The following is a 15,496-nucleotide window of genomic DNA, read 5'->3' on the forward strand; positions in this document are numbered from 1 at the left end:
TCTTTCACATAAAATTATTATAATAGCAATAGATAATTTAAAATTGAATTTAAAGTAAATACTTGCATTAATTTTAGAGAGAGCAAATCGCTCAATACACTAAATTATAATTATCAATAATAATACCTACATCATGTAAAGCCAGATGTTATTTCAGTTAGCTCCTACATCAATAAGGGAATTTTATTCAGAAGTAACTGTGTTAATGGGACATCTGAGCACCTGTCCTGGGAATAAATTACTGACTCTTCTGTTTCAGTGATACACTGCATTTGGTGTCTCCAGCCAAAACTGAAGAGATTCCAACTCTGATAGAGAACCAAAAAACCTCAACTTCTTGTAAGCCTTTCATTCCTGGTCTAAATTTCTGCACCAAAGTATTGTACCCTAATTCCACTGATGCAGAGGCAGTTCCTTATTTTCCCTTGACTGGAGAATGCAGGTAAGTCATGTGAACTTAGACTATGTTTATTTTGTGCTAACTACCTTCCTGCTTAGTCTCCAATAGTCTCTCACATCAAGCTTACCTTTAAAAAATCATTCAAACTTACTGGCAGCAGCAGCTCAGAAAGAGAGCTGTTGAGAACTGTATGATTTCTTCTGTTTGTGGTCATGGACAAAAAAGTTACATTTGTTTACTCCTTCTGTAGATTTGAGGTTGAATTAGTGTCCACAGGCGAAGTAAAGGAATACTCTGCAAGTGCAAACTACGAACTGCAGAGAGAGGGAAATGACCAGATTGACACCTTAAAGTTTGCTGTCCAGGCAGAAGGTAAGTGTCAAAAAAAAAACAAACCTGTGGTTTTTCTCAGTTTTGAACTGTCATTTTATAGAAAAGACATTTTTAGTAATAAATCTTAATAGTATTCTTAACAGTGTAAGATAGAATACCATTTTCACACCCAAGCAGGCCCACAATTTAACCAGATTTCCTTTCATGCAATCTCAGTGCAAGATTTTCATGATGAGAGGCTGATTTTGTATTTTGAATGATTTTAATAAAAGTGTGATGTTGGTGAATGGAAGCAAGGAAGAGGAGATATTGAGGGGGTCTATATAAGCATGAGAAAAATATGTTTCTTATGAAATACAGAATGAAAGCATACAAAACATCTGTGGGGTCATTTAAATAATAAAAGTATTGATGAGTCAGTGGATCAGCCCATGGTGTGTTTAGAAGACGAGAAGAAAAAAGATGGCCCAGTTGCAAATCAGACTTATTAAAAGTTGTGTTAGATCTTTGGTGGGATATAATTGTCAGCTGATTCTTTTTGTTCACCTTTTAAGAAAAGTCCAAATAGATTCCATAGTTGTGAATAAATAAAGTACGTTATATTTTTTAGGTATAAACCAGCATGAGGCCACACTGACCTTCAGGTACAACAGAGGCAAAAAAATTTTGACCAGTGATGTCCAGATTCCAGATGTTGGTGTTGACTTTGGTACAAACTTCAGAATTACTGATGAATCCATTTCTGGGAAGAAAGCATACACCTTTGTCTTAGACGTCAACAACAAGAAGATTACAGAAGTTACTCTTACTGGCCAGATAAGGTAACTCAGGAAAATATTTAGAATTTAACAGCTACCTTTGAAAAGATTTCACTGGATGTAAAAATTTGGCAAAATTTTCTCTTGTTTTGGAGAAATTTCTTAAATACAGACACAGATAAACTTGCCATTGAAACCCCATTATAGAAAAATTTTAAAGTATTTTATTTTTAATGCATCAAATGCATACATATAACACATTGATTGATCTTTCCTACTATATGAATATATATATATATATATATATATAATTTGTATTACAAGTTCCTTGAGGTAGTTCTTCCATGTTTGCACACACATGACTACAAGAATGCATTGTACTACTGTTATTGCAGGTGTGATAATCCAAGAATATAAACAAGGCAAGGTTTGTTCAGAGAGGTATTATCTTTTACTGGATATGCTTGGCTCTAAAAAAAGTTATTACATCTCCCCATGAAGAAATCTAATGGCACTCAGTAAGAAACAAAACCAAAAATAACTGAGAGCTTCCTGTAAAAATTCCCACGCTTCTCGATGAGAATATTTCCGGGAACATCTACAGGGGAGCTAACAAAAATGTTCAGCCTGCCAGGGTTTCTAAAATTGTCTGCCTCAGAAACCCATAGTGAAATGGGCTGATCACATTCTTTAATAAACCTCAGTCTTCCATGGAATTCTGTGATCTTGATGGTGCCCCAGGGAGTCTTTGTCTTTGCTGTTCATGTAGAATTGCCTCTGATATCAGTGGGAGCTTTGGACAGATGTCAGAGACCTCAATTCCCTTTCATTTGCACTAACATAACATTAGAAGTTTGCTAGAGTCAACAAAGTTACAGAGATATAAAATAAATGTGAATAAAGGAAAATGAAGCCCACTGGCATAATATATTTTGCCAAGTGTTTTGTCTCTATGTGATTCATGGCCACAGTCTGTATCCTGAGTAGAGAATTTAGCTTGAGTAAGGCATTTAGAATTTGATTCAGTTACAACTTTACCAGGACAGGTACATATTTCCATCCTTTTCACTCCTTTGAAATTAACACAGACTCATTCCTGTGTGTATCTGCACAGTAGCATTATAATAGTCTATTACAAGTTTTCCAAAGTAACTAGCATAAGCTGAAAATATTAATTGAATTAGAACAGTGTTTACAAGTTTGATTAAATCTAATTTTTTATAACACTATTATGCCTTTGCTATAGATTTAAATGCTGAAATTGCTCCTGAAAAAATACAATTAAATATTTTATTCACATGTATTTTTTCTTTTACAGATATGCTGGAGTGGAAGAGGCAACATTAAGAGGCAGCATTGCTTTTCCTCGCCTGGAAACTGAACTTGAAAGTGAAGCATTGGTTAATTATTCACCAAACAAAGCCTATCTTCAGATCAGCTCAGCTGCAACAATTCATGGAAACTCAATTTCAAAAAGAGTTCTTCTCAGATATGGTAGGAGCAAAAACATGATCCACATACACAACCTGTACACTTTAAGCATCTTTTTTTATTAGTTTATAGTATTTCTCAAAATAAGAATATTACTAATTTTACCATTTTCTTTTTAAAATTTGAATTTTAGATGCTGAGAAAGTTGAGCTAGAGTGGAATTCAAGTGCCAGTGCCGCTGTGAAAAAACTGTCTTCCGCCTTCCCAGCTGACTTTTCAGACTACCCAAAAACTCTGGAGAAGCATACCAACGAACTCCTGGATCAGAAAGTGGCTCACACAGATATGACACTGCGACATATTGTGTCACAATTTATCGTGGTATGGTTTTCAACCTGCAGTAGATATCCAGTACATAGACCGAAGGAATTCTTGCCTCCCACATGAAAGCCAAAATAAGAACTACTTGTAAAATCACTCATCAAATTGAATAAGCTGTGTATTTCCAGCTTTGATAAGAATGAGTCACTTTAGCAGATACCTAGACCCCAGTATTTGGGTAGTTCAAATAACTTTCAGATACCTTCACAGAGAAGTCCTAAAACTTTTTATTTACTTTACAAAACTTTTCTCCTCATTGTAGGCAACCAACACCTGGCTGCAAAAGGCATCAAAAGATGTCCCTTATGCCCAGACTCTACAAGACAAACTAAGTGCACTGCAGGAACTGAACATTCAGAAACTTAACCTGCCTGTTTTCACCATTCCTGAAGAACTTTTCCTGAAAAGGTAGGGAATAAAATTAGGATAGTGAAACAGGAAACTGAAAATAGATATTTGTTCACACTTTAGTGTTACTTTATTTTGCTTTGGTTTTATAAAACAGCATGGAATTGCTGTAAACATTAGCATAAAATTGGAATGATAACAAAGAACTTTACAGTCAGAGAAATGAAATTATACAGAGGAATTGATGTACGTATTTAATACAGATTTGACTTCATGTCGTATGTGAAGAGATCCCCAAGTATTGTATATATTATAAGGCATACTGAATGAAAATACAGTCTTTAGGCCACAGAACTACCGAAGCCATGTTTCTCATAGATTTGTGTCCTACATCCCTGCTGACACTTTGGCCATCACCCTCATAGCTCTACATTTTCCTGTGCAGTCCTGCTGGACAGTTCTTCCCATTCCCCTACACACAGTGGTTAACCTCCACCAACAGAGCAACCTGACCTGCTCCCACGCCTGACATGCTCAGAGGGAAGTTGTACTCGTATGGACTGGATGTGTGCACTAGTTTGGTCCCATCCCTTCTACCTACAAGAGTTTCACAGGACTTGTATGAATGTCCTTACCCTTCTGTTAAATTTCATAGAAATTAAATGCTGAAATAAATGAAAAGGACAACAGAGGCTAGTGTAAGATTGGATTCAAAAAACAAATGGAGAAGAGTCTTCAATTTTGTATCTCTTAGATCTGTTTTTCCATGTATTCTCTTTTATTGTGCTAATATGGTATGGTGTGTTAGTGCTACACATCTCTATTGCTACCTTTGTGCTCCTGAGCTAGTATAAGCAAGGAAGAAACTTGTTTTTTTCTCCTAGGTTGTTATCATCTGTGCTAATAATAATGGTAATAATGGGGTATTTTACTGCTCTTTTATGTAGCTTTTTAAAGGACCAAATTTCCTTTTGTAAATTTGTAATCCTTTTGTAAAGGAACAAAATTTCAAAGGCATTTGCTTAATTTTCATCTTAGGATGTAGCTCTAAGTGTAAAAATTCAAGATTTTGCAATATAAAAGACCAGTTACGAAAACAAGGAGTGTCTTTGCCAGCCTATTGTTCATTCAGAAATTAAGGCCAAGTTTCTTTGTTTTGCCTTTTCCTAATTACACTTTTTGAGCCAATGATCCATTTTTCAGTCCTAGTTCCTAGTCGCATGCTTAGATTTTATTCCCTTTTATTCAGAATTTAAAAAAATGCTGAATATTTAGATGAAACTTTTGAAATGGTTATAATGGGAAAGATAGATAAATTCTTAACACTTATATGATTTCATGCATTTCTCTAAGAATACATCACTTTTTAAAAAAAAAAATTGCCTTTTTCTGGTACTCAGCATCCCACAAGTGTGCCAGTAATTTTGGAGGATTTTTTAAAATTTTATCTACAAGTCCCTTTGTTTATGAAATAAGAGGAAAAAACATTGAAACAATTCCCTGGTATCAAAAATACTTTTGATAAATACTGATGAAGGAGTGCTTGAAAATGTTGACATTAAAGTTTGATTGTTACATTTCTCTCTAAAACTAAAATCAGGACATTGATATAAGCATGTAAGGAAACTCAGTATCTTGGGCAGAGGAGGAAATCATGAAAACTCCTGTATATGCTTTATGAGCTTAGTTTCTAACAGCCTATCTTTCTATCTTTATTTTCCAGCGAAGGCCGGATCAGATACAACTTCAATAAAAACAGTTTTGTAATTGATATTCCACTGCCATTTGCGGGAAAATCATCTGATGAGATACGGATGCCGAAGACTGTTAAAACACCTCCTCTGGTAGTGGAGTCCATGGGAATAAGTGTGCCATCTCAGGAATACAGAATCCCAACATTTACTGTTCCAAAATCCTATCCTTTCCGTGTGCCTTTGCTGGGCAAGTTGGAGGTCTCTGCTAATGTGTACAGCAACTATTACAACTGGACAGCCGCGTACACTGTGACTAACAGCACCACAGAGAGAGCAACCAGCGTAAAAGCTACCTATAACACAAATGCTGATTCTGTTTTGGAGCTGCTTTCCTACAGTGTGAAAGGTAAGGATGTTTGCTAGACATCAGTGTTTGTAAACCTTCTTTACTTATTTTGTATCCCTTATATCAGGCACAGTGTATTCATTCCTATCTAAAGACAGGTGTTGCATGATCTCGAATCACTTTCCCTTTGATTTTAAAGATATTGGGTGTGTCTGTTTATTCAGGCTCTGAAAGTGAAGAAGTCAGTTTAATTCAGTTAAGACTTTTACAGTCCATGTTTTCCTGGATGTTCCTTACTAAAAAAAATGTCCTTCAAAACTGAAGGCATGACTCTACAAACACTTGTGCAGCTGGTAAATCAACTGTTTTCAAAATCAGGTGTGCAAGTGTATGTGTAGGTATGCCCACAATTTATTTCTCAGTCTATTAATATGTGTATATATGTATATAAAATTGTCTTATCTTTTCTTATGTCCATATATTGTCATAATATGGTATTTTTAAGTTGGTTCCCCTAAAACTGCAGTTTGGGTTCTTAAACAGCAAAAGGACAACCTGACTTCATTTTCTTCTAAACTCCTCGCCATAACTGAGGCATGATAAACAAAACACTAAAGTCTAGGAATGTTAGATATGGGCTATTCTTGAGTCCATCTTCTTAATTTAAATAATGACATAATTTTATGCTATTTCACATTACTATATTTAGCAGTGTAGTGTAGAAACTTAATTTATTTTTAGTTCAAAACTTTAGCTTCAAAAAACAAAATAGTAGCCATTTTTACTGAAATATTCAGTATTTACCAAAGCACTTAGGCCTTTAAAACAAAATATCATCACAGAAATTGCAATTCAAGCAGTAGCATAGAAGTTCAGTGGCATCAGACAAGTTCTCAAAGATTAAAAGGTATAGACACACTTACCTTTTGTCTCTTTTTTCCTATTAAAGGTTCTGGAGAAGCATCATATAACAGAAATGGATTCATCTGTGCATACGAAAATCACCTGAAGCACAGAGTCTTAACATCAGTTTTTAAGCTGTCTGGCAGAAAGAATTATGAACCTGTTCCAGTTTCAAACTACACCTTATCACTTACAGCATCAAGTACTCTGGGTCCTCAGCTTTCATTTTCCAGTGACATTGTTTCTGAAAAGATCAATAACATGAATACCAATAATGTCAATATGGAAGGGCAGCTGGAAGTGGCTTCAGTGTATGCAAAGAGCATTTACACTCTGTCTACCACATACAATGAAAAGAGGCAGGTTTTAGAAGGAAAATCAAATCTGAAGTTGGAGTCTTCTTACCTTCAGGCTACCAATCAGATATCTGGCAGATACAGTGATGGTTCATTTTCCATTACTTCAGTTTCTGATGTACAAAATGAGCTATTAAAGAACACAGCTACACTGAAGTTTGAAAACAGCCAGCTCAAAATGTCATCTGAAACCAACGGGAGGTATCAACATACTGCAGGTGTCAATAAGCTTGAAATAATTTTGTCAAAGAAGATGGCAGCACTTCGATCCGAATACCAAGCCACTTACAAGCAAATCCAGTATTTTGCCGTGTTTGCAGGTTCCCTCAATTCCCAGGACCTTGTTTTCAACACTGATATCTCCCTGACTGATCAGAAGAATCGAGCTGCACATAAGTCATCACTCAATGTCAATCGGTATGGTCTAGCCAGCAGTGCAACCACCAACATGCAGTTTAGTCCCTTGGCAATTCAGAGTGAAATGAATGCCAAGCTCGACACTGCTGGAGGCTCCATGTCACTGTCCTCTTCCGGGCGCTATGGGAAAAACAATGCAAAATTCAATGTAGGTGGAAGAGTGAGCCTAACAGAAATAACGCTAGGAAGTGAATATCAGAGTACGGTTCTGGGTATGGACAACAAACATGTTTTAAATTTCAGAGTTAATAGAGAAGGACTCAAGTTTTCAAATAATTTGCAGGGATCATTCAAAGAGATTAAGTTGGAGTACACAAATGATTTGAATATTCCAGGCTTATCCTTAGCATTTGTTTCAAAATTAGACAACAGCTTCAGCTTTGACAAGTTTCACAAACATGTTTTTGACCTTCAACTGGAGCCTAGCTCACTAACAGCTAAACTGAGCAATAATCTTAAATACACTAAAACGGAAGTTTCCAACAAAGCAGAACTCCTTCTTGAGCCTCTGAATATGAACTTGGGTGGCAATGTCAGAGGAGCCCATGGAGCAGATGAAATAAGGCACACCTACACCCTTACATGCGCTGGTCTAACTGCAGACTTGAAAACAGACACCGTGGCAAATGTTCAAGGTGCAGCAGTGAGTCACAGAGTTCATCTGGATGTGGCAGGACTTTCTTCCTCAGTTACCATGAACACAAACTGTGATTCCAAACCTCTCCGTTTCAGCAATGTTCTGCGTTCCACTATGGCCCCATTTGTCATCACGGCTGACGTACACACCAATGCTAATGGAAAGCTGGTTGCTGTGGGTGAACACACAGGAGATTTGTACAGCAAATTGCTGTTTAAAGCAGAGCCTCTTGCTTTCACTTTCTCCCATGATTACAGAGGTTCTACCAGCCATAGCCTGAAGTCTACAGGAAGATACACTACCCTGCTTGACAACAAAGTTCAGATGCTTTTTACTCCATCGGAGCAGTCAAGTTCTTGGAAACTGAAAAGTCAGCTAAACAATAATGTATATTCACAAGATTTCAGTACTTACAATAATGCAGAAAAGATCGGTGTGGAACTTAATGGGAGAGCTTTAGCAGATCTCTCTGTAATGGACAGATCAGTCATACTGCCATTAACATCTGAAGAAGTTAATTTAATTGATCTGTTGGGTCTCAGGAACAGCATATCGGAGCCTCAAGAATTCAGCATCTCTGGCTTTGTGAAGTATGACAAAAATAAAGATATGCATGTTATCAGCCTACCCTTCTTGGAAAATTTGCCAGTTTACTTTGAAAAACTCAGAAGCACCATCCTATCCACACTGCAGCCCATACAACGTTATCTGAAGAGTGTAGATATCGAACAACACGTGAAAAGATACAAGGCAACTTTGAGCAAACTGCCACAGGACATTACCGATTACATGGACAAATTAGATATCAAAGGCAAAGTTAGCAGCATGAAAAATAATTTTGTTGCTTTCACAAAGGACTACAGAATAACATCTGATGATCTCCAAATTATGCTGGAAAAAGCCATGGACAATCTTCAAGAAATACTGTCTCAGCTGCAGATCTATCTGGTAAAAGTTGAGCAATACATCAAAGACTGTTATGAGCAGTACGACATTAAAGCACTTATTGCACAGCTTCTTGATCAAATAGTTGACACAATGACAGCTCTAGAAAACAAATATCAGGTAAGAGCAACTGTAATCAACATCATTGAAAAATTGCGGGTTTTTTTCCAACAATATGATCTTAACAAAATTGGAAGCAGCACTTTGGCTTGGATTAAAAATCTTGATGATGAGTACAGAATTGCAGCTAAAATACAGGAAAAACTAGAATCACTCAAGATTCAGATTCAGAATATTGATCTCAGAAGCATTGTGGAAAATTTGAAACAACAGATTAAAGCGTTTGATGCTAAAGAATGTTTAGAAAAATTTAAGCGATCATTGCCAATTGAAAAAATTAATGAAATTCTTGAACAAATCAAAGACTTTATTCTAAATTGGATAGAGGAATATGAGTTATCTGAGAAGATCAGCGCTTTCCGTGGTCGTATGCACAAATTGATTATAAAATATGAAATTGATAAGCAGATATATTTTTTAATTGACAGAATGATAGAACTGCTTAAAACTTACAGGATAAAAGAAACTGTCCAGAAACTGACCATCTACCTGCAAAATGCTGATGTGAAGTCATACTTTGATAAAGTTGTTGCTTTTGTTGATGATGTTGTCAAGAAAGTGCAAACCTTTGATTATGAAAAGATGATAAAGCAAGTCAACAAGTTCCTTGACATGGTTATTAAAAAGCTTAAGGCTTTTGATTATGACCAATTTGTAGACGACACAAATAAAAGAATTCGAGAAGTGACTCAGAAAATAAATGAGGAACTCAGAAATCTAGAACTTCCACAGAAAGCAGAAGCCCTGAAACAGTATATAAGAGATTTTAGAACTGTAATTTCAAAATACATGGAACAGCTAAAGGACACAAAGCTTGCTGCAGTAATTAACTGGCTCAGGGAGCTCATAGACTCAACAACATTTGCTAATCTCAAAGCCAAGGTAAATGAACATCTAGAAGACCTGCGAGAGAGGATTTCTGAAATGGATATTTCTCAGGAACTCCAGAGGTGTCTTCAGAAGATAAGCCAATTCTACAATTCTGTTGTCATATACATCTCTGACCAATGGAACAAAGCTTCCAAAAAAATCACTGCATTGGCTGAAGAGTATGATCTAAAAAATTGGGCTGAAAATATAAAACAGTTTGTTGAAACTGGATTTAAAATCCCTGAAATCAGGGCAGTTATAGTCACTATACCCGCCTTTGAGGTTAGTCTCCGAAGTCTTCGGGAAGCAACATTTCAAACACCAGAATTCATTGTCCCACTGACTGATCTCCGTATCCCCTCCTATGAGATCAACATTAAGAGACTAAAGGACATGAAAATCCCAATGAAATTTACTACCCCGGAATTTAAAATTCTAAATACCTTTCCAATTCCTTCCTTCACAATTGACCTGATTGAAGTTAAGCTTCTGATTGTGAGAACAATAGACAAATTCATGTCTGCAGAATTTCAGTTCCCATCTATCGATATCTATTTGAAAGACCTGAAGATGAAAGATATGCCTTTTTCTGATATTTCTTTCCCAGAAATACAAATGCCTCAGTTTCAAGTACCAGAATTATTGATTCCAAAGCTAAATCTAAATGAGCTCCAGATTCCTAACATGAAGATACCAGAGTTCCAGCTCCCACATATCCCACGTACTGTGACTGTACCTACATTTGGCAAGTTGTCTGGTGCTTTCAGAGTCACCTCTCCATTTTTCACACTGTCTACACAAGCTGAGCTTCGTAATACCACAACATCTGCAAACAGTCCAGAATTTGTTACTTCCATTTCAGCTCAAACAACATCCAAATTAGACTTCCTAGTTTTTAGCGCTACTGCAGATTCACGTCTGCTGGCCCCTGACATGAAACAGCTGAACCTTAAAAATGCCATGAAAGTCAACCATAGGTTCCTTAAAGTTGATCACACCAATGAGGTGGTATTTTTAGGCACCTCAGTAGTAGGTGAAGCTGAAACTAGAGCAAACCTAAATACAAAGAAAAATTCAGTAGAACTACAGAATAACTTAATGGTCAAGCTGCAAAGAAAAATTTGGATGCAGAGTGGAATGGCATATTCTCACAGACTGAATATTCCACAAGCTGATTTCTCTAGCCAGGCTGATCTGATCAATAACATGACAACAGAAGTAGAAGCAGGATACATATCATTTACCTCTGCTGGTAGAGGAAACTGGAAATGGGCTTCACCTAATTTCTCCGATGAAGGCACTCATGATTCACTTGCCACTTTCAAGATTGAGGGCCCCACTATTACATTTTCTGCCAACAACAGAATAAATGATAAGTACCTGAAAGTCAACCAAGCTATGAAATATGAATGCCATTCCTTAATGTTTGCAGTGTTTCAGATTCAGTCTGAAATGGAGTCACAGCGTGTGGGACGTAGCCTTCTGAATGTGCAAGGCACAGGAGAACTTCTAGGAATGAAAGTAGAATTAACAGGCTCTCACAATTCTCGGCTCCATGGACGGATTACCGGAACTGTAAATAATGAATTTTCCTTCTTGGCAAACCCTTCCAAAATTTATCTTTCTACAAACAATGATGGAAACATGAAAATCAGCTTCCCGATGAAACTAACTGGCAAAATTGACTTCCTGAATAACTATGGGTTCGCCCTCAGTTCTTCTGTTCAGCAGGTCAACTGGCAAGCTACTGGCAGATTCAATCAGTACAGATATTCCCATAATATGTCTGCTGGCAGCAATGATGACAGAATTGAAGGTCATATTGAAATGAATGGAGATGCCAACTTGGACTTCCTAAACATTCCTCTAAGCATTCCTCAGATGCAGATTCCCTACACTGGAATCAAAACTCCTCAGCTGAAAGATTATTCACTGTGGGAACAGCTAGGCCTGAAGGAATTACTGAAGACAACAAGACAATCCTTTGAATTAAATTTGAATGCTCAGTATGAGAAAAACAAAGACATGCATGCAATCCCACTTCCTTTAGCAAAAGTGCATGAAGTACTTAATAAGAACATCCTTTTATTCAACAAGCATTTTGAGAAAGGGAGAAATGCAGCTTTAGATTTTCTTACAAAGTCATATAATGACGCCAAAACAAAACTGGACAAATACAAAATACAAACATCATTGAACAAAATACCACGGACCCTCACAATTCCAGGATACACCATTCCAGTTGTGAATATTGAAGTTTCTCCTTTCACTGCTGAGATGCCAGCCTTTGGTTTCACGCTTCCAAAAGAAATAAGCACAAGAGGATTCACAGTCCCAATAATTGGCTTTTCAGTTCCATCTTACACAGTAGTTGTACCTTCTTTTGAGCTTCCAGTCCTTCATATCCCCCAGGATCTACGCACTCTAAAGCTTCCTAGATTCAGAATCAACAGCTCAGCAAACAACATCTTAGTTCCTGCCATGGGCAACATTACTTATGACTTCTCATTTAAATCCAGTGTAATCACTTTAACTGCAAATGCTGGACTGTTCAATCAGTCAGATATTGTTGGACATCTCGGTGTCTCATCCTCTTCTGTCATTGAGGCTCTGCAATTTAAGCTGGATGGTTCAACAAGTTTGACAAGAAAAAGGGGGTTGAAGCTGGCCACAGCATTGTCCCTGAGTAATAACAAATACCTAGGAGGAAACCATGATAGCACTATCACTCTCTTAAAGAGGATGATGGAAGCTACTGTGGCAACAAATATAGAAGTTGACACACCACTTTTAAAAATGAATTTCAGCCAAGAACTTTCTGGAAATACGAAATCTAAACCCACTCTTTCCTCAGGTATAAAATTAATGTATGATTTTAATACTCTCAAATATGGTACCAGTGCTAAGGGAGAAATTGCTCACAAGTTTGCTTTAGAGAGCCTGACATATTACATATCAGTAGAATCTTCTACAACTGGAGGTATTGACGGAGTATTTTACACTGGAAATGCATTTTCTGGGAGTTTAGACCATGAGGTAAATGCCTATTTAAATGCTAATGGAGCTCGGTCATCCCTCAGATTCGAGGCCCACTCTAAAGCAGATGGACTCTGGTTGATTGAAATCAAAGAATTACTTGCAGTTGAAGCATCTACCCGTCGTATTTATGCAGTCTGGGAGCACAATGGGAAGAATTATGCACGATGCACATCTCGTTTCACAACAACGGGGACTCAGAGATGCAAAGCAACCTTAGAGCTGGCTCCTTGGGATGTATCAGCAGATCTTCAGATTCAAGCCATTCAGCCAAATCCCTTGCTGGGCATGGCATCAGTTAATGAGGCTGTTGTAGTGAAAATCAGTCCTGCAAACCAGAAAGCTGGCTGGAAGGGTGAAGGCCAAATTCACTCACTGTCTCTCAGTCATGATATGCAGTTATCAAATGAAAACTCAAAAGCAAAATTTGATATTTCTGGTTCTTTGGAAGGATACATGGACTTCCTCAAAGTCATCAAGTGTCCCATTTCTGAGAAGAGTTTATGGGATATTTTGAAGCTGGACGTCACTACCAGTGCTGACAGGAAACAGTACTTGAATGGCTCAGCATCACTCGTGTACACCAAGAGTGAGGATGGTTACTTTTTCCCCATACCTGTGAATAAGCTGACTGATGGCTTCACTGTCACTATTCCTGGGTTACACCTAAAGGCTCCAAGCCCTGTCCTCAGCACTCCAGAGTTCAGCCTTCCTTTCACCACTCTCCAGGTCCCAGCATACACTGTTGACTTGCGCAACATAAAAATTCCACAGACACTAAGCACAATGCCATTTGATGTCCATTTACCCACACTGCCAAAGCTGAGATTCCCCAAAGTGGATGTAGGAGCAAATTATATTACATTAGAAGAATATAAAATGCCATTTTTTGAGGTGACAATACCTGAATACCAAATAACTATGTCTCAATTCACTTTACCAAAGAGTGTTTCATTTGGCAGTTTCTCTGTAGATCTAGATGAAGTAGCTAATAAAATTGCAGATTTTGAAATGCCTACAATTACCATTCCTGAACAGAAAATTGAGATCCCCCCTCTGAAAATATCCTTGCCTGCTGGAATTTACATCCCATCATTTGGTGCCTTGACTGGATCTTTCAAAGTTGTTTCCCCTTTGTACAACGTCACCTGGAGAACAGACTTGACAAATAAGAAGGATTCTTTTGAACATTCCATTGACTCTACCTGCAGCTCAACATTGCAATTCCTGGAATATGACCTGAATGGTAAGACATTAAAATTCTATATGCCATGAGTTTGAGGGAAAAAATTATTGTATTCTAGGATTTTCCAGATCTTTTTTTCCCCAGAATGTTGCATATGAAGGTGTTTCTGTCTGTTTAGCATTGATTTTAGATGACTTTTCTTTTATCAGGAGTGGTATTTTTTCATAAATTAGTATCAGAGACTCGGTCAGTCACCCTGAAGGCTAATGACTACATATATATAGCATGTGTGTCAGTCATATCCATGTTGAGATATAATGTGAATTTTAAAATGCTCCAGTTAAACAAATGTTTTCATGTCTTTTTATTTGGGACATTATAGGCATTAAGTTTCTTGAAGCATAATTTGACATATCAGTGAAATACCCCAAAACTGACCATATAACATACAACTGGATGTGTCTTTTGTATTTTTTGTTGGTAATATACACATTTGAAATCTTTTTCACAGTTGTTTCAAACTACGAATATAAAGAAGGCGTGTTTGTCATGAAGACAACTGGCAGCTTTTCACATCGTGACCTGAGTGCAAACTACCAGGAAAATCTAACTATTTCAGGATTTCGGTAAAGATTTGCTCTAATAATGTAATTTATAATATACATAATTGCAAATGATGTGTTGTTGCTTTGATCTCTAATGCCCCAGGGCACTTTGCAGTAATTAATAAGAACCTGTGTGTATATCTACCTTGCCATTATGGGCTGTGTCCTTTTCCCTCTCAAGGTAACTTGAAAGCTGTTCCCTCTCAGGGTTTCTAGAACAGCTTTTCTCACCACCTCAGTGGTCAGAAAACCACTGAGACATAAACACGGTATTTTATAATCAGAGAAGTTCTATATCTAACCATCAACATAGCTGGGTTTCTTCCCAGTGGATCCCTCTGTCACCACAAGCCAGCACAGAGTAATTTTTATTCACAAGTGCCCACACCAGGAATTAGACTTGTCTCTCTTTCTGCCTGTTTCAATCTGCAAGTGTTGTGCTGATACATCCAAGGGATGGAATCAGTGAAGGCAAGTACAGATACAGATAAACAGTAGTGTCCATACTTGTGTTGGTGGAAAAATTGCTGTCAGTTTGTAGAAATCTGTGGAAAGCTGACAATGGTACAGCTACAGGCTTTGTTTACCTGCCCTAATTTAATGAAAATTCACAACAGAGCTCAATATAGTTTTATCTAAAATGGAAAAATTGGAGTGACAGGAAGTTTTGAATATGTCAGGCTAAATTTTAAGAAATGTGGATAATAAACCTGATATTTTATTTTCATCA

At 37.2% G+C, this 15,496-nt stretch overlaps 1 protein-coding gene across 1 annotated transcript in view; it reads left to right on the plus strand.

Moving 5' to 3' along the window:
- APOB (apolipoprotein B) overlaps positions 1-15,496 on the plus strand; it is a 35,586-nt gene that overhangs the window by 15,855 nt on the left and 4,235 nt on the right. The window contains 9 exon segments of the mRNA XM_059468992.1: positions 260-442; positions 651-772; positions 1,344-1,554; positions 2,810-2,985; positions 3,116-3,303; positions 3,566-3,711; positions 5,375-5,751; positions 6,641-14,221; positions 14,673-14,787. Of these exon segments, the coding sequence (XP_059324975.1) occupies positions 260-442; positions 651-772; positions 1,344-1,554; positions 2,810-2,985; positions 3,116-3,303; positions 3,566-3,711; positions 5,375-5,751; positions 6,641-14,221; positions 14,673-14,787 (9,099 nt within the window).

The sequence above is a fragment of the Ammospiza nelsoni genome, chromosome 3 (assembly GCF_027579445.1).
Source record: "Ammospiza nelsoni isolate bAmmNel1 chromosome 3, bAmmNel1.pri, whole genome shotgun sequence".
NCBI lineage: Eukaryota > Metazoa > Chordata > Aves > Passeriformes > Passerellidae > Ammospiza > Ammospiza nelsoni.